The 22,455-nt window shown below is 39.4% G+C and overlaps 1 protein-coding gene across 1 annotated transcript; it reads right to left on the minus strand.

Moving 5' to 3' along the window:
- Window positions 1–228: 228 nt before the first annotated feature.
- dbndd1 (dysbindin domain containing 1) lies at window positions 229–22,216 on the minus strand. The gene is made up of 4 exons (XM_034680064.1): window positions 22,136–22,216; window positions 16,653–16,799; window positions 10,853–10,990; window positions 229–1,616 (listed from the first exon to the last, which is right to left on the minus strand). The coding sequence occupies exons 1-4, from the start codon at window positions 22,164–22,166 to the stop codon at window positions 1,462–1,464; spliced, it is 471 nt and encodes a 156-aa protein (XP_034535955.1). The 5' UTR covers window positions 22,167–22,216; the 3' UTR covers window positions 229–1,461.
- Between the last annotated feature and the right edge of the window lie 239 nt (window positions 22,217–22,455).

The raw sequence follows: 22,455 nt of genomic DNA on the forward strand, positions 1-22,455 counted from the left end.
GGGTTTTCTTTATCCTTTAAACATATCAGTTTGTCAGATTCTGAGTTTCTATTTAACTACCAAACTCAAATTAGTTGCTTGTTACAATCCTAATGCTGAATAGAACTAAGTATAAAGTGGTGCAAATTACTTTCATGACATCAGACACATTTGCTCTTTCCCTGCAATGTAGAAAAGCGTGTGAGTTATGAGGAACAGTTAATAAATGAGACAATAAACACATTTTTTCAGGACTTGTATTTATTCTTCTATCATCCCAGTGTCATTTTGATCCATCGTGTCACAGCATTCAGAATTATTGGCACTCCTGGTGAAGACAAGCTGAGGGTGAGATAAATAAATCAAGTAATCAGCTATAACCTTTGCCTAAAAAGATGTGAAATATTGCATCAAATGTTAAATGCATCTTCAAAACAGAATTAGAAAATTGTTGGCACTTTGTTGTATTTTTGGCATTTATGCAAAGCTCACAACTGGTGCAACTCTCCTTTCACATCTAACTTCAAGTATTTACCATCAGGTTAATGCATCTCTGTCAGTGGAATGTAACTACAAGCTTAGCAGGAAACTGATTAAGTGGAGCAATAGTTGCAGCCATGTTTCTAAAAACCATTTTGAAAGATTGAAAAACAGCTTTGGAAACATAACGAAAAACAGAGTAGAAGTATGGGAAGGTGTGTTGCAGATAGCTCTCTACTTGGTCTGTTTATCTTGTGTGATGTCTGCACCGAATGCCAATAATTCTTGAGGGCATCGTAAATAAAGTTAAGTGAAAGAAGTGCAAAGTAATCATTTAGGCAACAACACACGTTCTTCATCAAGATGGAGAAGGTGTGGAAGATATAAAGAGCCTCACTGGTATCCACTTCATCTGATCAAGTTACCTTAACTGCAGTCAAAGAAAGAAAAAAACCCTGTAAATTTTTAAGCCAACACATTTAGCAGCAGCCTCAGCATGATATTTTACTTTGAAAAGCTCTTTTGATTTGTGTTTCTTATCCTGGGAATTCAATGTGAATCCCAGTGTCTGCACTTCAACACACACACACACACTGTAGGAAGCAATCTTGCTGTCCTGGTTGTTTCCCACCCTGAGAGGCTGTAAGGATGGAGGCTGACCTCATACCCTGTCTGTCACTCAGAAACAAAGCTTCAAATCATTGGGCAGCTCAGAGTGCATTAAGAGCCCCTTGCATGTAAAACACAATGATTGTGTGTGTATGTGTGTTTAAAAGAAGGAGAGAGGAGAGAGTGTGTACTGTACATCTCAAAATCTGAAGTTAGAGCACAGAGTTCTTTGTCCAGAGTTCACCCTGAACTTGAGCACCATGGAACGTTATGTGAGTGCACAGTGGGAGATTGGAGGCCTCTTGGTCCACTTTGTGTTCCCACACTGGCTGTGCCTCTCTTCTCTGGGTTATCTCTTTCTCTCTCTGCTGATCTGCTGCTTCACTGCAGATTTCATGGCTGCTTCGACCTCTCCAGCTTCATTAAGGGCTCCGCGGTGTCCGAGTCGCTGTGGTGCTTTCTCTCTCTGGGGGTCTCAACTTTGCTGCAGCGTGTCCACGAAGGAGAGCGCATGTACCCACCTCTGGGGAGCATAGGCTGGTGTGAACCTGGCACAGCCAAACACACACACACACACACACACACACACACACACACACACACACACACACACACACACACACATACACACACACACACACACACACACCAATGTGTTAACAATGGGAGTCCAAGGGAGGGAGGATACAGATTCAGGAAACAGTTATAAGAAACTCACTCTGCTCACTTTACCTAAAAAAAAAACTGTCTTCATGTTTACCATATTTTATCAAGCTCTTTTATTTTTTAAAGCATTTTTACAATGACCTCCAGAGGTCAGCTGTTAAGATGCTACAAAGACCTTCTAAGACACAGGAAATGCAGATTTCCCGTCTTGCAGTTCTTCTTTGTACCACTTGGTGGTGATATTGAACCTACAAGCCGGTCAACAAAGCAACAGAAGGAAGAGAGTAGAAACCTCGCTCTGAAGGTCACACTCAACATCAACCTTGCATGTCTACCTAAAGCTGCAGCTTTAAATTCATTCATATTAGAAAGTGAGAGAAAAAAAAATTGAAAAGAAAATGAGAAAAAAGGTGGGCTGTTGGAAAACACTTATTGATCTCAGAAGATTGATGGTGTCTCAGCTGGATTTTAATGAGCATGAGTCTGCTGCTACAAGAGCCATGGACACCTGCTGATGGCTGCTTGTAGTGTTTATGTGGTGAAATATGTGTCTGTGACATGCACATACTGTATAATGTGTATGAGTGGGCGACGCAAGTTGTATTTTTTTCCCGTCTGCATCGCTTAGATCTGTACTGACCTGTTTGTCATTACATCTAATTAAAACCCCAGAGAAATACACACAGGAATGTTTACACAGCTCCACACAATGTGCATAGATTTTCTCTTAGTTCTGTCACATGATCTATGGGGCACAGCACTGTATTCTCTCTGGCAGCCAGTAGATCTTCACTTCACCAGAAACAGCAGACTCTTCTACAGAGAACCTGTGCAGGCACAAGGAAAGAAAATGTTGCAGAACGCCAGATTTTGCTTTTTTGTGCATACCCTTGTATCTGTGCCTAGCAACCCCCTTCTTTTTAAACCTTTTCAGAGAACACTACTTGTTTTTTGTGCATGCTAATCCTAGCTAAGCCTAATCAATGTCTGAGAAGTAGGGCAAGAGTTTTTCAACTGCTATAATCTGTAATGTCTTGAATGCCTGAAGCAACCTCCAAAAGCAGCAAATGAGCTGGAATTGGTCTATAAAATGTGGTCTGGAAACTTTCTAGCTCCATCTGAAGCAGTGACATCACTACAGGTGTTGTATCCTTGACAGCAGAATGTAAACACCTGTGGTGACATCATTGATTCAGGTGTGGCCCGTTATAATTCATCTGTTGTACAGATGTGAGATCTTCTGTCCTCTGCTGCAGACACCAAACATAAACTATCAGGATGGAAACTCCTTACTTAAATAATGCAGTCAAATTTTAGCCCCATAAAGAATTAGTGTCCTCCATTTTTTCTCCTCAAAACTCTTAGTCAAAGCTCTGAACAAATACCAAATACTCAAACTCAGCTCAAATTACTTGAACATCAAAATAAATAAACCCTGTGGTGGGTTTTCGGGGATGTGGGTAAATTTAATGGTTGATCAAGCTTGTTTGAGTGAGACACAAAGAGCAGACCTGCTGGACAGAGTCAGCCTTTTGTTCTGTGGCTCTGGAGCCTAGAACGAGAGACACACATGTTGAAACACTAATTACTGCATGTTCTCCACTCTCATGGTTCTGACTATGATGTACAGCTGATCCTGATTTTTCAATTTTAAAACATCATAGAACTTTAATCTGTATCAGCTTTTCTTAAAGTGAAGGGGATGAATGTGGGAGTGGATGAGGGGAAAATGGGGTTGAAAGACAGCAGGATAAAACATACAAACATGATAAACATATGTATAAATAATGTGCTGGTGTTGCTCTCAGGTTATGATAACTGTCTAAATGGCTTTGAAGGGGTGGCCTTGTATCCAGCAGGGAGAGTGAATTATTCAAGAACCTACATTTAGCATGAACCCACTAACCTAACCCATCCTCTCCTCTCCTCTCCTCTCCTCTCCTCTCCTCTCCTCTCCTCTCCTCTCCTCTCCTCTCCTCTCCTCTCCTCCTCCTTTAATCTCTCTCATCTCCTACATGCTCAACACACACTCAGCAGTTTCCTACAGAGTCTATCGGTCACAAAGCACATCACAGCTCAATATTACCACATTTGCAATTCAAACTCTGACACCAGTTAATTAAATTACACTCATCTCTTTGTCCCTCACCCTGAACTTACTGATGACTTAAGGACAAATACACTAGCTTTCATTACACTACTTCTGTCAGTTTGCATAATAAGTATGCTATTAGCAGGGCTGTACAGACTTATCTAAAGAGGTCTTGCATAAAACTAGTGAGCTGAATAATGAATAGGGTTTTTAGGGACCTTGATAATGAAAAACAGCTGAGTATTTTGCAAGAAGTTGTTGTTTGGATAAATCCTCTGCCCACACAATACTTTAGTGATCAATTTAAAGGGACAGTTTGTTTGTTTTTGTTTATTGAGTGGGTTTGTATAAGGTACTTGTCAACGGGTACCACCAAGAGATGCTGGTCAGCTTGGCCCTTTTATTACAGTTTTTCTCAGTCGCCTTGGTACATTTCTCAGATCAGAATTGAAATTCTCAAAACTACTTGTTCAATCTTCACATCATTGCGTCACTTGTGCACATCAAAAAAGCAGTTTCTCATTTCTTTGAACAAGTTGCAAATGCTTTGATACATCCATGCAAATGATTATGTACAATTATCTGCTGTTTCCTACATTATCAATTGCTTATGTCATGTTGATCAAAATGTATTATAATGGGTCTCTGTTGAATAGTCTCACCCTCCACAACATTTAGGCATTAGTTCATCAAATAAGTCTTCACATACAAAATGGTTGAACATGTTGTCAGAATATATCAGACATATTTCTGTACATTTCCATTAGACTTTTTTTCTAAATCTGTCCTGAATTGGTAAATTGCTCCCAGGTGAATCTTGACTTTCTTTAATGAAGGGAAATGTGTGAAGCATTAGATCAACCAATGATCAACCAGTTTTCTGACATAGCTCAAAGGTGCATCTCATGAACCATCAACTGGCAAGTATATATACAGTATAGCCGGAGCACAACACAATGTTACAATGTCTGACAATGGAAGGACAAGGAACTGGACTGGGTCAACAGCCAGAGAGAAGAAGAAGAGGAAGAGGAGTGAGGCTGCGTGGTGGAGGAGTTGGGAGGCAAAACAGAGGAAGAGGCAGAGGACAGGTGTGCATTCCTGATGAGATAAGAGCCACAATACACTAAGGTGTAACGTACAATTTATAATAACTGTCATCAGAACTTTAGCCATAGTTTACATCAGAACATCCCTCCAGAGTACACTGTTATATTGACAACATGACTAAGCTGTCTGTCTTATCCGTACACAATGACACAAGGACTCTGATGGCACTGACATGTTCATTGACACAGATATTTACTTTTGAGAGATGAACTAAGAAGTTTGAGCAAGATACTGGCTTCTGCAGGTAATCCATGGTATTTTGCTATTTGTACAAATTGTTTTGAGAAATGCACTTACTGTTTTGCAAATGTTGAGGAGGATTCGAGAAATGTACCAAAGCGACTGAGAAAAACTGTAAAAAGGTTAGACGTGTATGTGTCGCCTCCAAATAACAGTGCTAATATGAGACCTGCTGACTTAAACCGCCTTGAATATTAAAATCAGTTTCCTGCAAACAGTACACATACTTTCACCATCATTATTGCCACTGTATCCGTGAGTCTAAATGTGCTGTTGTTGTTTTTCTTTGTCTCTTTCTGCAACTCCATCTCTCCCCCTTTCCAACCCTACACAACTGAGGCAGATGGCTGTCTAACACAAGTCTGGTTCTTCTCAATGTTTCTGCCTGTTAAAAGGACATTTTTCCTTGCTACTGTGACTTGCAGTTCTAGTGTTCCTTGTATTTTTAGGTAGCCGTCACTAAAATCTGCATTGTCAGAAACAAACTGTGTGTTGACACCAACGACTGTAAGTTGTACTGTAAAGACATCAGCAAACATCATTTGTTTTAACATGCTCTACAGATGCTTGTGTAACATGGCTTTATTTCTGTATTTTTTCATTGACCTCACAGACATGCCATGTTAACCCTCCTGTAATTATGTTGCGGGTCAAACTGACCCTTTTTAAAGTCTTTTTTAGGCAATATATGCCTTCCAAACCAGCTAAATGCAGCATAAAAATCTGGGCGGCATGTGACAGAAGAGGTGTCGTGTTAATTTATCAACATCACTTCATAAATAAAAAAATGTATCAAAATTTAAGATAAAATAAAACAATCTATTTCATATAAAACTATTGTATTTATATTTAGGGCTTTCCAATGTACATTAAAAAAGTTTTAACATTAATTTAAATGAAAAACGAGTGAGTTTTCCTCATTGAACCATGATCTGTGAGAATTAAAGAACACCAATGGACTAAATCTTGATTTAAATGGTTAGAAATGGAGTTAAAAATTAAATTAGAAAAAATGTTTCTTCGGATTTTTTAGGTTCTGACACTTTTGGATAATTGAATACGCCCCAGGTCAAATTGACCCAGGAACATTATTGCTGTTGCAGAGAAGCAAACATAACAGGAGGGTTAATAGCATTATAGATCCCTGCCAGCTAAGATATGCATGAGACTATTTTTTTCAAATAAAACTTCACATAAATTCAAGTTACCAGGAACATGATGTAAAAATAAGTGTGATTCATTCCTTCCATGATCATATCATTTTCTGTAGGCCTTATATAATCTATGAGCAACACTTTGTAGCTGTTCAGCTGTATCTTTTGGCAGACTCTCAAAATCATGAGCATCAATCTCACTCTCTGCATCCATCTGGGATTGTTATCAGTCCTCCATATGATCCCAATCTGTAGCAGACATGAATAGAGACTGATACTTGCAGCAAAGCATAGTGGCGAGCTGAGAGACAGAGTATGATAGAGAAAGAGGATTGCGTCTGCTCTGACTGAAAGACAAAAACAGCTCCCAGGTAGAGAAGCGAGAATTTTAAAGCACTTTGAAAAAAGGAGCCGCACAAGATGATACATCTTTTGTTGAAAGGTTAAAGACTTCTGACAAGGAAGAAAACTTTGCAATGTTCCCAGATGGATGATCTATTTTTATTCATGCATTCATTTATGCAGTAAAATACCAGAGTGACTGACACACGGCTCTCACCTCGAGGTAGTTACATCAGGAGTCTGGGTATGTCTTCCTGTGTGTGCTAACATTAAATCATTGTTGGGATTTAGTTTCAGGCAGTGGAAATGAAATCATTTTACATCTTAACAGCCGTGTACAGCTGTGCCTGTCCTGGCAGCAGGACTTCATCTTGATTAGCTGAAAGCAGAATGGCGGATGTTAGACTTTGGACTGGAAGTGTCTTGGCTGTTGTTTCTCCTGCACCTGTCCACAGGCAGCTGTGTCCTGTGGCTAACAAAGAGGAACCTTGATGTTGTGATATCAGAGAAGACAGCTGAAAATTGGACCTGCTGAAACTGTTTAGACTATGGATATTTGATTCTTTGCCATGAATTCACTGAGATAGTGCCTGTTAGTGTGTAGAGTTAATTAGAAGATCAATCACGCCGACAAATCAGAGCAGAATATGATATTCAGTAATGCATCAAATCTAAACGGCTCAAATCAAATTACCATTTAATTAATTGTCTTGCTTCATTTATATTCAGCCAATGATCCAATTATTGTGTGTAACATGCCTGATTTCTATCCAGGTACTTGATTATTCTCTAAACCTGTTCCCTGCACTAAGAAGACACTACGTTTCTACAGCAGTGAGGAACTTTCATTCAGTGCTGATTATTGCAGCCCAACAGGGCTTGTTAATCCTTTTCATATAGCTTCACTTAAAAGTCTTCTAGCTGTCAAACATTTTATCCACAGTGAAACTTCAGAGAAGATATGAGGAAAGGCACTTAAAGTCGGTATGCTGTAAATAAATAAATAACTTCCTCTGAATCTGACTCTGTGTCAGCATTGACACTTATGTTTGCTTTGCAGGTGATTTAGAGAGAACAGTATTAAAGTAAGACTGTTCAATAATCAGTAAAAAAAGCTCATTTTAGCAGGTTGAACAGACCCCAGTGCTGTTCAGTCATACTTTAAATTTTGTCCCGTCAGATTTAAAGATTCAAGTGATATTAATCACAATAATGTGCTATATTACATTTGGAAATAACATGGTGAGAAGTCTTGAACTTGCTGAAAACTGTTAAAAACAATTTAATTGTTTTGCTGTTTGACTCTCAACTTAACTGATTTGTTTCACCATAATAAAAAATAATTAAATCATGCATTTTACCTTCCCAGCATCAATAAACAAACAGCCACAGAAAGCACCCTGCTCAGGCGCACATGTGAGCATGTGCTGAAGACTTGAGGTCATGAGACTGGAATTTCCCATAATAGAGTGACTATTGGAATTTACCAGAAAATGAGAGGACCCTGATTATAAAACGACATATCTTTTTGAGACTACATTTTAGGAAAATATTTTTTGAAGACCTTTTTTCAAAGAAAATCAAGAAAAACAAATTTAATTGAAAATTACGATAAAAAAACCAAATTGAATAAAACAAATTTACCCTTTAAAAAAAATACTCAAATTGAATCATATTTTCAATACCTGTTGAAATACAATTGTTTTATTTAAATTGAATAAAATCTGATCACGTGTAAATTAGGTACCTATGGAATCTGTAACTAAATACCATGAAAATCAAAATTACCTGCAGTCTATCAGATATGATGGCTCTGATAACAGGCAGAGGAAGAGTGTGTGTAAGAGTTAGCCCAGGACTAAGAGGTGGGGAGCTTAATCGAGAAAGACAAAGAACAGTAACTTTTGATGAAATCGGAGCTACTGTGACATACCATGTTCTTCTCATTTTCATATATATGTGTTTTTACTTTATTTTTACTGTATACAACTGCTAAATTGAAAGAGGATTTTTTTTTTACAAAATTAATTTAGCCTACTGTTAACAATAAACATTATTTCTACAGCTTCATGCCCTGAGCATTCTGTTTTCAGTTTTTTAATGTAGTGTGTAATGACTGCTCAGTATTGTTTTTAATTTTGATTGACTTGGGGTATGATCTGACAACATTGTTTGGTTTTGCAGGAAGAGTCACAGGTTTGGTGAATGTAGTTTGAAAATTGGGTTTTGTGCTTATAGTGTTGAGAAAAGCGTGATGGGTGTCAAGAGATGCGTTTTAGCAATTGAGAAATACTGTAATATCTACAGCTGTGAACGAACGGCAGCATCTAATTACTAAACCCTGACTGCAAGAGGATTCCAATTCTTTCTGATGTATTTAAAGAAAAAACAAGTCTTATGTTCAGGTCAGATCATCCAGATCATTTAGAACTCAAATTACCGACTGTATTACTCTGTATTGATGCTGGATGTGTAGAGAAGGCAGCTAGTAACTAACATGCTTGACACACTAACTTACGATGATAATATGTCAGGATGAAAAAATCTGTTGTTGCAGCTGTAACATCTTTGATTTAAATAACTGGCTGTGGAGCTGTGGATAGCAGCATGCTGCCCAGATGGCCCACAGGGACCACAACTCACTCTTAACAAGCCGCACAATAAAATGGAACATTAGTAACAAACATAAGAGAAAAGGAATCAAGGGAAATATGTAATGGAAGAAGGAGGAGCAGATATGTCAAGAAAACTATGAGAAAAAAGAAAGTGATAGCAGCATGCAGGCACAAAATCCAGATTTATGAAGTCAAAGATGACTAAGAGTTACATCTAACCATACAAGATTTGTCCAGCTCTGTGTTTAACTAGATTAAAACAGTGGAGTGAATCAATAATTAGTTAAGATCTCTTCATACACATGTACACACCCTTCAGCTAATTTTCAGGGTTTGTTTAATCACCATCATGACCATGTCTGCCTCATCACCAGAGTGATGAACAACATGCTTAAAACCGATTACTATCCCAATGCTGAAAAGCAGCTAATGGTTAGACCCTTCATTGTTGCCAGTATCACAAATGAAAGTCTGACATTTTTATCAAGAAATGATGATAATAACTTTCTGACTGGCACAGTTCATGCACAGAATATACCAGACATTTTCGGTGGACCTTTAAATCTCAAAATCCTGTGTGCATGCTGAGAGGCAGTGTCGGAGGAGGAGGAGAGAGTTCACTGTCCGCATGCACGATGAGGCTCCCAGGTCATGAATAAAACATGGCAAAGATTTTGTGCTTCCTTTTGGAAACTGGCAGAAAGACATGCTAACCTTTATCTTGTACCTGCTGCTGTGACACGCACACGGGGTTAACTCGTTCCCCTCTTTTATATGCACATACATAAATGTGCATCAGGTCTATGATCTACATATCATTTACATGTTCCTTTCCTTCTGTCTACGACATGAAATAGATCTAAGAAATGACTCTTAATGTGAACATTGGATAGGATCTACATTAAATAGTTTCTCACAGACATCAGACAAAGGGAGCCAGTGTAGAAAAAGCAAGTTCAACCTTTTTATACTCTGGGTTCAGTTTGTCCATGACACTGTGAAATATGTTTTTTATGAGTCCCTGAAGGAACCATTACAGCTCAGCAGCCCTTTTAAGGACCCTGCTGGGCCATAATGATAGAAAAAGATCATTCCCTTCTCTCTCTTTCCCTCTCCTTGCCTCTCTCTCTCTCTCTCTCTCTCTCTCTCTCTCTCTCTCTCTCTCTCTCTCTCACACACACACACACTCTCTCTCTCTCTCTCTCTCTCTCTCTCTCTCACACACACACACACACACACACACACACACACACACACACACACAAACACACACACTCAAGATATGAATAAAAGGACTGCAGGGTAGAATCTAATTTGGCAAATTAACCCAGCAAGGGCTTTATTGAAAAGATAAAGCTAAAGAGAAAGTCTAAGATGATTTGTTTAACACTAGCATGAACTGAACTATGCATGACCTTTGGATAGGCAGATGTTCAGATATGTCTGCACAGTTATAGATGCATTACTCACAGTTTTTATGTGTGCACTGCTTACATCACTTTAGCTTACAGCTTGACTTCACTTTCCCCCTGAATTGTATCAGAGACATGTCCATTAACTTTTACCTGCTGGGGATTCGTTGTGGTTCGCCTCATCAGAGTCGTCAAAAACTTCAGCTAGCTCCTGGTCCGACATGTCAGTCAGCTCTGTCAGGTCCAGGAGATCAAAGTGCACCTCCAGAGAAGACACACTACTCAGTGGTTCTATGAAGCAGAGAGAAGGAGAATAGGAGAAGTTGTGAGATTACAAAGATGATCCCCTGGTTCTTGCTGACAGTGTAGAGGAAAAGTGTCTCTTCATAAAATAGTGGAGAAGTAGAACTGCATACATTCAGAGCAAAGACCTCCTCCCCAGCTGTACTCGAATATACTGTTCCTATAAACAGATCAATGGCTGGCACTTGTGGTCCTGTTGTAAAATCGATTTCAACAAAGATCATATTTACTGTTAATTTGAACAGGTTTTGTGTGTGAAGTGTTATACTTCAGAAGTATTTCAGATTTAGTACATTTATCAATTTTACTACAGTCTGGGAGTGTCTCTGTCTCAGTGTGACACCTGTGTTTTGACACAGGCAGTGACCAAAGAATTGAAATAAGAGCTGAAGTCAGTGGAGATGAAAATAGCTAGTTCTCAAACGCATTGTGAGCTCCATCTTTCTCCTGGGAGTGTTGCACCTGTTCACTTCTGCACAAGCTACTGCTGCAGACAGCAGGGTCATATCTACATGTGGAGTACATCAACGTGCCGGGCTCAGCATTCCAGTAAGGCTGCCTCAAAGCTGAATTTATAATGTTATGTATGTATTCAACCTCTAGGTATACATGCATAAGCCTAGCAAGGGTACAAGCACAGCTGCTTGTCTCAGCATCACCTGAATTAGAAAGCACTTCTGTGTAATAGGGGAGAACAAAGCTCCTATTATTGACCATTATCATGAAAAAGATGTGTGGAGTCTGCACTGAAGCAGTGTGTTGTGCTTCCTCATGAAGCAGTGCATATCTGTCTGCCATGCAACATCAAGTCTGAATCAAACACTTCACTGGCTGTCCGTGGGCGTGATTTCATGAAGAAAACAACGGGTTGTGTGACAGTTTGAAAGCTGTTATTAACCCGGTTTGTTTGCCTGCTGCTTTCCAGGCTGTTTGAGAAAATGTTTCAGGCTGCTTTAAAAACAGAGCTACTCTCCTGCTGCTCTTTGTCTGCTGCTACATTTCATTCCCTGTGTCCTCCTCCTGGTGGACATGCATTGATTTTATGACTGATCATCATTCTCAAGCAGCAGCTGATCATTTTGCCATGTTTCGTTGAAACACTCAGCACCAGAAATACCAGCAGACGTGTGGAATGAAAAATAAGGCAGCAGTGACTATGTGAGAATACAAATATGGAAAAGCAAGGCAATTTAGAGAGTTGGAAGTTTGAAGTCTAAATGAGCGATCAAGATGATTTAACATCTAGACCAGCTTCAACTGTCGTATATTTCAGATCAAACCCTTTTTTCTACTATCTAAATGAACAGTCCTGCCCTGTTTTAACATCAAAACCAAGACTGTATTACATAGCAACAATAACCCAGGCCGATACAACATGTATGAATATTTAAAATCTATTGGCTCTGTGTCCTGCATGTACACTATGCATCAGAAATGATATAGTCTAAAAAAGAGACAAAGGAGGAGAGATAACAGCAAAATATGTTTTGAAGCTAACAAATGAGCCAGAAGGAAAAGTGAAAGAGAGGATGAGAGGTATATTGTGCAATTTTAATCCTTCAAATGGAAAATTGTAAAAGTTAATGATAACTTCCCTAAGCTGACAAATGATAGCTCAGATTGTACCTCTGCATCACACTATCTGCCCTTAAAGCTCCTGTGAGGAACTTTCTGTTTGTGCCAATGTTGGTGACCTATGTGGACAAAGTGGTATCTCTCTCTGATTTTGTCCAGAATATGTGTAATTGTGTTTCCTGAAAAAACAGTGTTCTCTCTAAACAGTCAGATGTATCACTCATTATGAAAAGCCTACTTGCCGTGGAAAAAGTGAAAAGAGGCTGTTTCTCCACTGTGCTTTAAATCTTTTTGTCTGACACCTACCCCCTTGACGTGGTTAGATAATTTAATACCTATGACATAGAAATAGTCAATCTTGTTGCAGATGATCTGGTTTGCCTTTTGAGGTCATAAATTGGCATCACTGTTTCATAAACAGATAAAAAGAAAACCCACAAAGGAGCTTTAAAATAAATGTTTTTTTTTCCGTACAGTGATAACCTGTCCCAGGGCTCTGTTTCAGGGCTCCCTTTCAGGGCTTCCTCAATTTGATTTTCTGCTTCATTTCTAAAATTGATATTTTAAAAGATTGGGTTTTCTTTTTTTTTTTTTTTTACTATAGCTCCAACTATAGACAAAGCTGAAAGCAAGAAACATAGAACTTGCATGGTAAACATTTTTTTCCTATTATATCACATTACAGGTGACTCAGCAATTTAGGGAGTTAAAGGGCTTAGCTCAGTCTATCTTGATGTATTACAAATAACCAACTTCCATCTTGTTCTGTGGGAGGAGCTGTCTGAGGCTTGACTCCTCCTATATGGTAAACAAACACATTATTCTTCTGAAGGCTCTGAAGCCAGCTGTATGGTAGGTGCAGTGGTTTTCAATGTTGCCTTAAAAGGAGAAGGTTCCTGTGTTCAAATCATGGCTGAAATGTTTCTGTGTGAGGTTTGCATGTTCTCCCCGAGCATGTGTGAGTTCCCTTCAGGTGTTCCTCCCACAGTCTAAAAACATGCTTCTAAAGTTAATTGGTCCCTCTAAATTGTGGTTTACTGATGATCTGCACAGGGCCCTGCCTCTCGCCCACTACCAGCTGAGATAGGCTCCGGTCATCCATGACCCTGGACGGTGTATGTAATGGATGGAAAACTGTGTATGTAATGGATGGATGGATGGATGGGTGGATGGAGGCTCTAGACACATTGTGCTTTATTTAGCTGTTAAGCTAACCAGATTCCATTGTTGCACCACAAACCACTGCAGCACGTATAATTAACAAATTAAAACGGCCGCAACTCAAAAAAGGCTCAGCAGTCAACAGAGCTACTTCAAACCCAAAGTTTCAACCCTTTCTCTGTCTGCTGTCTGATTATGGTTGGCTACACTAAGTGGAGAAACAATAATGACAATGCACTATATAATTATTGGGTGACAAGAATAAAAACATTTTATTCACTTCCCATTTTCATCACTGTAGCTTGCCTCTTGACTGTTTGTAATGTTTTTTTTGCTTTTCCCTCAGGCTAGAAGCTATCTGCTTACAGCTATCAGAGGTTTTCACCCATTTCAGGACAAGTGGAGAAACAGGAGGCAGAGAAACAGGGAGATGATGGAAATTGTGGGAAAGTAGTAAGAGGAAACGGGAGAGGCAGATTGATGGGAGTATGGGGGTGAGACAGAAGAAATGAAGAGAAAGGAAGGCATTATGTAAAGCAAAGCTCTGCATTATTTGCTGCCATTATTTCCAATTGGTTACAAGGGTAATCCATTTTGCCTGCCTATGTTTTTTAACCACCTCTTCCCCATCCCCCTTTTTTTTTCTCTCCCACACCCTTTCCCCTTGAATAATTGATCAGTACGTTTTCTCTCCAAGGCAGACACACTGGAACAACTGCCTCCGTCTCACAAGCCAATCAGAGGAGCTCTGAGACACCAGCGGGGATGACTGACAATGAAGAATTCACGCTGAGACTAAGAGAAAAAAAAAGAGAGGAGTTTGTGTCTGAAGCAGATGGATGATGTAATGGAACACTATCTCTTCTTACTGTGGACACATAAGGCTGATAACGTGTGTTCAGACTCATTTAAAATCCTTCTTGACTTATTTTTGTTTCAGCATAGCTTTCATGTCACACTTAATAACCATGCCTTTGTAGTTTAAATGTGTGAAATAAAGGTCCCGAAATTCACTGAAAATGCAATATGACACTTTTAATCTCATATTATCACAGAGAGAAAATAATTATTCTCATGCTGTCAGTTTGATGCGCTATAAAAATGTTTTCCTTTAAATTTCTATCCCTCATTTCCCTCCCCTCCCTGCAAGAAGTGAGGTGGTAGTGTTGAACTAAAGAAACAAAGAACAGGAGGAATGGTAAGAGGGAGGGGTTCACATTTGGGAGAACAGAGGGAGAGAGCATTGCATGCCGGAACAGTGGTAAATAGTCCAGCTTTAGCAGTGTGTATCAAAGGAGTGACAAGGACTTGAAAAAGATCTGTGATCATTTCTACAAATATATTATACAGGAGGTGTTTTTGCAATCAAGCATTTAATCCTTCATGATAATTTTGTCCTGATTCATCTTTTTTCTGTTGCATTAAATGCTAATTGAGGACCGTCCGGTAGATAAGCTACGTTTTCTAACTTTGAGAACACACACATGCAGGGAAGTGCAGACCAATGAGCAATGTTGCAAAACTCCTCTCCAGTGCATCATGGTTTATTCAAAACCCCCTAAAGAAGGCGAGTTAGCCAAAAATGTTTGATGAATAAAGCATACCAGAAAAGACATGTGGGACATGCTTTAATTTAAGCTGTAAAATAAATTGTTGTAGTTCCAAAATGTTTTGCTTCTTCAATTTGATAGCTGGTAACTGCAATTAAAGATCAATGCAGACAAAAGCCTTTTTTCGCTCTCAGACTTCACAGCAGTGCTATAAATTTTTTATCTCAAATTCCTTCATATCCACCCAAACACAACTAACAACAGACTCGTTATCTGCACTGCAGATTTATGGGTTTGTAAGTTCTGCAAGAAACATTTCCATTATCTAGTTGCAACAAGGCGAATGATATCGTGCTCTTTTCCGTGGTATTATTAGAAGATGTCTTTTTTAGGATGATTGCTCTAGGTGTAAAAATAAATGTTCGTAGACGACTCAGAAGCATCTGTGGTCCTCCCTTTTTGAAGACAAAACTGCAGCACTAAGAATGATTTTGTTTCTCTTTGTCATTGAAGATGATGCTGCAATGTGGCCCTGTCACTTTAAGGATAGAGATTCAATTATCTTTTAAAACTGAAGAGCTGTTACAGTTTTCAGTCTGATTCCTTATCCTGAAATTATAGGAGAGTTAACTCTGTAATAAAAGAGAAAATACATACTAAATGTGTTTTCTATAGAATGGATCTGCAGAGCATTTTGTGAATATTTGAAGCAGCAGTGATTTGTTTTGTTCCTCCTGACCTGCCAGGTGGCCTAGCTTGTTAGTAGGTCACACTCAGTCACAGATACACAGACATTAGCGTCTGGATGAGCTGTCTCTCTGAAAAAGTGTTTAGTTAGTGGAGCAGATAAAGACGGCCTTGTCACCCATGCAGCCCCAGTATCCGTCTCTGTACTTCTGAGCCCTTGGCCCTGAGTCTGACACGTACAGGGAAGCCTCTGTACGGGATGGGTGCACAATGAGTCTTTTCAACCAATGCTAAGCTGCACTGGTCTCTGAGAATGTGGGACCAGAATACCTCGAGTGTGATCATTCAGTGAGTTTCAAGAACAGGAAAGATCTAACTGAGTGAAATGTGAAATCTGTAACTAATGTATACGTTCTCCACAGGCTGATAATGTGGCATTCATTCTATTTTACTGTATATATCGACCTCCACTGTAAAGAAACACTTTCACTGAGGAAGGAGATCCTCTCTCCTCCTCTTTTAACTTTCATCCCTCTCTACTTGAGCTGCTTAGGGCATTTCCATATATAATTAGACCCATAACACCTCTATATCACCTCTTTATCAATGAATATTCAACGCTGTCTGTTTCACATTCATATTATCCCCCTCTCCTCGCCCCTTCTCCTGGTACTCACGTCTCTTCTCGGTGATGTGTAGCAGGCTAGCAGTGTGCCCTAACAGTCCACCCTCTTCCTCCCCCAACGCTGGGTGCTGGAACAGCTCCTTGGATAGGTCACCTGAGCTGGAGGGCTTTATCAACTTCTGGATGTCTTTATTGGGCTCTATAAGGGCACAGAAACATAGTAACAGAGAGTGAAATAGCACAATGGAATTAAAAGGGTTGATATACTGATCATGGCTGTTGTGATTTAAAATGATAGGTGCAGAGTAATTTGCTCCTCCCAACATTCTGTTGACTATTTGAAACCCAAAACAATGAAAAGGCCATTAAAACTTCAAAGATATGAGCAAAATGAATAAAAGACCCCAAAATCATATAACTCCCATGTAGCCATGTATCCATGTTTTTGTGATGCAAAAATATTAGCAAATGGAGTACCAGCCGGCAGCTGGTATCTTCCAGTATCGTGGGTTAGGGTTGGCAGTTCACCTTCGCTATCATGCAATTTGATTGGTTTGTTCATGTCACTGCAAGTCTTTTTGCACTGCAGGCAAACATTTAAGCACTTAAAACTAACATTCATTACTCAACCTGCTACTTAAAGCTGCTGTGAGGAACTTTTGATTTCTATCAATTTTGGAGACCCCTTGTGGACAAAGTGATACCTCTTATCTCTTGTTCTGTACACAAAAAGGAGTGTTTTCAACAAAAACTCACCATAATGTCTTTTAACAGACAGATTTATCACTCAATGTGATTATTTGCCATAAAACAGACAAAAAAGGGTGTTTCTAAAGCCAAATGTCAATCATGTGGTCTGACACCTACCCCCTCTGAGTGGTTTAAGGCATTAAAAATACAACAGAGAAGGTATCAGTGTTGTTGTTCATGGTCTTGTTTGCTTTTGAAGGTCATAAAGAGGCATCAGTGTCGGTTTCAGTCTGTTTCTCAGCTGGTTAAAAACTCCTCACAGTGCCTTTAAATAGTTGGTATAAAGAGTTATGTGTTAAAGCTAATTAGCTGATTATGGACTGCTTAATGTTTTATCCAAACAAAAAAAGTGGATTCAAATACAGATTCAAAGATTGCTTGATTCATCAGTGAGGATTCCAGCTGCAGACTTGGTGGTTACATAGTGATGCAAAACATGAATGAGCAAGAGCGCTGATATACAGAATATTAATCTTATCATAATAAAGTAAAGATGCTCCAGAGGCTGAGAATATTCAGTCACATGGTGTATGCCTTGGCCTAAAGCTAGGAACAGCTGACAGGCAGCTGAAAGCAAAATTGAGTTTATTGCTGTTTCCATGGTAATGTAAGATGTATCTGCTTTATCATATTGCTGTGACACCTCTAGACTGTGAATTATTCTCTCAGAAACGAAATGTTAAGTAAATTTAGTAGTCTTTTTGGCCTACTTTTTGAAGTGTATTCTTCATACTTGCATCTGAACTATACCTGGAATATTTGAAACTAATTGTACTTTAGTGCCACTATTATTGTTTACTCAAATACCATTAGCACCCACCATAAACAATCCAGCCCCTCTTAGCTCATACAGTCTACACAAGCCTACACATTCCAGTATCCATGTCTGTTTACATCAGCTGTATGTGGGCATGTTGACAATGTTTACTAAATGTGTAATGCATTAAAAAAAAAGTATCTTCTTGGCTGCAGGCTTAAATTCTATTTTTATCACATTATTATTGTTTTTAATGTTTGCTGACAGGCTCTTCACTCAAGCCAGCTGAAAAACATCTCAAACATTCATTCAGAAATAGAAAATAACTTCTACACAGGGTGTTAACAAAGCCTGAAAATAGAGGCTACTTAAAATAGCACCCCCTGAAATGCAGGAGTCTGCACAAACTCTGTTCGTCTTCCTGAAACAGCTGAAAGCACAGCAGGGTGTGTGATTTCGCCTGAGTGAGGTAAGAGCAGGACTTCTAAAGATTTGCATATTTAACTGCGAAAAGTCAGGAGACTAAAACTGCAACATAAACTACCTCAATTACCAACTTGCAGCTGGCTAAAATTTTGCTAATGATGAAATAAACCAGAGCTTAATTAAAACAATTTACATTTAAAGGGAAATTGCAAGAGAAAGGGACGCTTTTTTTGTATCTGCAACAAGAATAAGCAAAATGATGGCAGTAAGGCTTTTTAATGAAAACATGTAGAGCTGTGCAAGACGGCAGATGGCTTGTGGAGCTATTTCTACTTTGCTGTACGTTTTTGGACAGTTGAATTTCTTCTGTCTTACAGCCAAGGACGAGGCAGAAAATGACAGATTCCTGGTTCAGGCTGAGAGGCCCACAGTTCATCGTCGAGTCTTGATCGATTTTCCCAGTGGGAGCACTGAAGGGAGTATAGCATTACCTCGGCTGGTATAATGAAATGTTTGTTCAATATTTGGTCTAGCTTTGGTTTCCATTTCCATCACCTTCTTCTGCAAACACAGACTGTAGGACTCATCACTGTTTCTGACCTTTGCATCGTTGCTTTAAGGCATTTTATCATGCACCCATCTAGATCATCATGTCAAAAGCAACAGACCCCTAAAGCAGTGCATTTATCCAGTGTATGTCACATGAAGAAAAGACTCCTAATTGACAAACAAACCCTCCATGACACATATTCAAAATAAAGTCTTCTGTTTTCTGCTAATCATCCTTGACTACTTTCTATTTTTGAATACCAATATATACTCAAATTTTTTATTTTTATTGGAAGATAAGTCTGGCTCACAGTTAAGATGTTTGATGCTGAGGAAAAACAAGTTTTCAAGGAAGTCACAGCGTTATCCTCATGTGACGGAGGGGATTTGTGCATCGATGGCCTGATCTAGCAACCACCTGCTGAGCCAGCTGTGAAGAAACCAGAATCATAGAAGACACTGCCAGTAAAAGACAGTGAGCTGTCACAAATATGGTCTGTTCAGGTTCTGTCTGACCCTTACTCAAGCTGTTGGCCAATGAATCAGCCCACCCTTTGCAGACAGACAGATGGAGATAGAGGGAGAGAGATGGAGAGTTCGAGTGAGAGTGATGTGTTGTATGTTTGCCAAAAGTTGAATCAAACCCAGTGTCTCGGTTCAATAAATCAATTGCTGTTCAATGTGCAGGCAGAGAGAATTAAAACCCTCTCTCAACACCCTTTTAGCCAGGTCATTCATTGTACTTTCTGATTGCAATCTATTTATAGTCCTACTCTTTTTTTCTTCGATTTTACTGCATAGAATCCAATGAGAATTTTTATAGAAAATACGTACAACATTATTGTGCACAGAGGAAGATATCTACTGAATTTATTTTCAGCACTTTAAGATGCTGATGTATAATTCTTTATTACTTCTTTGAATAAACAGGGCTATACTATTTTATGTACTGTACATTTCTTTATTCGGGGCGTTGGCTTAAAACAGCCTCTGTGTCAACCTTAACACAAAGTTACAGCATAACCATGTCTAATGATACATCATCGCAATTGTGTTACCTCTAATTTGATTTCATCGTAATGAACATGTAATATTCCATTATGTCATATCATGCCTGTTGTGTTTAGATGTATATAAACGAGAAAAGTGGAGCAAAGACATGGCAGGAATAAAGCAACTCACATATATTGATTTTTTTTTTTTTTTTTACACATGACAGTGTTACAACATTAGAGCTCCCCTGAGAAAATTGTGGTTTGCATGGATTTTGGCGCCCCCTGAGGACAAAGTGATACATTTAATTTATCTGTTGGTTGTATCCAAGCGGCAACCTCCGGTCTAAAAATACAAGTCTAATGCGGAAGTGCTAAAACCTGCAGTTCATCAAGGATCCTCTTGAGGCTTGCTCCGGAAGTACCGGAAACCACATACACACCAATTCAAAAAAGACGATCTTTACAGCAGAAATAAACATGTTTACAGCCTGGTACAAAAGACGAGTGTAGTCTGGATAGCTCATTTCTCGATTGGCACACACTGTAGGGGGGTGATTTTTTTTTCTAACGCAGCATTTTGAAGATATTTAGGTTACAAGTTTTTCAATGAGAGGCACAGCTGACTTGATTGACAGGCGGGAACACTGTAGCTGTTGGCTGGAGGCTCAAAGCCCGCCTCTTTACGCCACAATCGCTCGACAGCAGCAATATGGCTGCCGCCGCCACCGATTGGCCTCAAAACAGCGCTTCAGAAATAGATGGGTGACGTCACGGATACTACATCCATATTTTATACAGTCTATGGTTTTATCCCTTACATGCGTATAGGGTTATTAGACATAAACTTTCATTCTGCTTTCTGTTGACAGTCAAAAGTTTGACTTTTCAGGAAATATTTGAGGTGGACATTTTTTTAAATGGCTGTATTGGAAGTATTCTGTAACTCACTACGTCTGACACCCACCACAAGTCAGTAGTTTCTGACATTAATGGAAAATAATATAGAAATAGTCAATTTTCTCTCTGATAGACTCGTTTACTTTTGTTGGTCTTATAGAGTCATCAGTCATTTCAGTCTGTTTCATAACAAGATAAATACCGCTCTCAGGAGCTCTATATAGAGTTATTTTGCATCTTGATCACCGAACCAGAGCAGTTCATAATTCAGCCATCTGATGGATGCCTAAGTTTAAATCTGAAGAATGGTGGCACCAGATCTTAGAGAGGGCTTGCCCATCAAATACAACAGAAATAGTACGTTTTAATTTTAGCTTAACATGACATAATGTGGAAAGTTCCAAAGGGTGAATACTTATTCAAGGCACTGTAGTGTTTCTTCACCGAAAGGTTGAATGCACACTGACATGAAAAATGACCCTACACAGCTTTAGCTTACTTTGTACTTTCTAGTATGTGCAGCTATTGATTTCTCAAAGCTTAAAAACTGTTCTCATTGATACTTTAGTATCCTTTACAATGCCCCTAATCTTCAGATAACACATTGCAATGATCATCCTTTGTAGCTTTATGTGTAACAGTGCAATAGTTGCACTGAGGCATTGTGCAGTAGAGCTACACAGTGCAGGCTTCTCTGGATGGACTTTACACAAAGGACCATATGTGCCACTATTGTGCTGCAACTTCATCACCAGCCTGGCTTTTGTGTGCTTGACCTACAGTGTGTGGATATAAAAAGACCTGCCCAGCCAGGGCAATAGATCAAACATGAAGCTTGTAGAAATTAACTCTCCACAAAGCAACATGGAGTACTGGTTTACTTCTGTTAGTAAATCCATCAGTTTTTTCAGAGACTGACTTCTGACTACTAATTCAGAAAAAAAGGTGGGGAAATTAATCAAAAGCAGCTCCTCTGCCCCCTATTCTTTAGTTCCACCAAAAGTGTTGTTACAGTTAGAAGCACACTGATTATGCTGCTTTAAGAAATCACTTACAGCATGCAGGCTATTCAAAGCACAAAGGCACCCTGCAGCAACCATGCATGTGTAGTGTAAAAAATCTGCAGCATAGAGGAAAGAAATAATGAAAAATGGCTCTTACCTGGGCTCCCTGCCCCTCCCTGAGCCTCCATGCAGCTCAGCCGAGAGTGTCCTGCTGTTCACCACGCTTGCATTGGAAAGCGGAGGAGACAAACAGGGAGGGAGGAAGGGAGAGGCAGGGGGAGTGTGTGTCTGTGTGTGTGCATGTGAGTGAGTGAGTGAGTGAGTGAGAGAGAGAGAGAGAGAGAGAGAGAGAGAGAGAGAGAGAGAGAGAGAGAGAGAGAGAGAGAGAGAGAGAGAGAGAGAGAGAGCAGGGCAAGATGGGAAGACACAGCAAGACCTCAGCTCTCCAAAGACTCAGCTCCTCCTTCTTTTTTTGTT

This window comes from Notolabrus celidotus, chromosome 3, assembly GCF_009762535.1.
Source record: "Notolabrus celidotus isolate fNotCel1 chromosome 3, fNotCel1.pri, whole genome shotgun sequence".
In the NCBI taxonomy this organism is placed as follows: Eukaryota; Metazoa; Chordata; class Actinopteri; order Labriformes; family Labridae; genus Notolabrus; species Notolabrus celidotus.

Excerpts from the sequence above, each read along its gene's own strand:
- dbndd1 (XM_034680064.1), bottom strand. The coding sequence starts at position 22,166 with ATGGAGGCTCAGGGAGGGGCAGGGAGCCCAG. Across the intron at positions 16,800-22,135 it reads GGGAGGGGCAGGGAGCCCAG|AGCCCAATAAAGACATCCAG; the intron begins GTAAGAGCCATT and ends GTGCCCTTATAG. Across the intron at positions 1,617-10,852 it reads CCACAACGAATCCCCAGCAG|GTTCACACCAGCCTATGCTC; the intron begins GTAAAAGTTAAT and ends TGGCTGTGCCAG.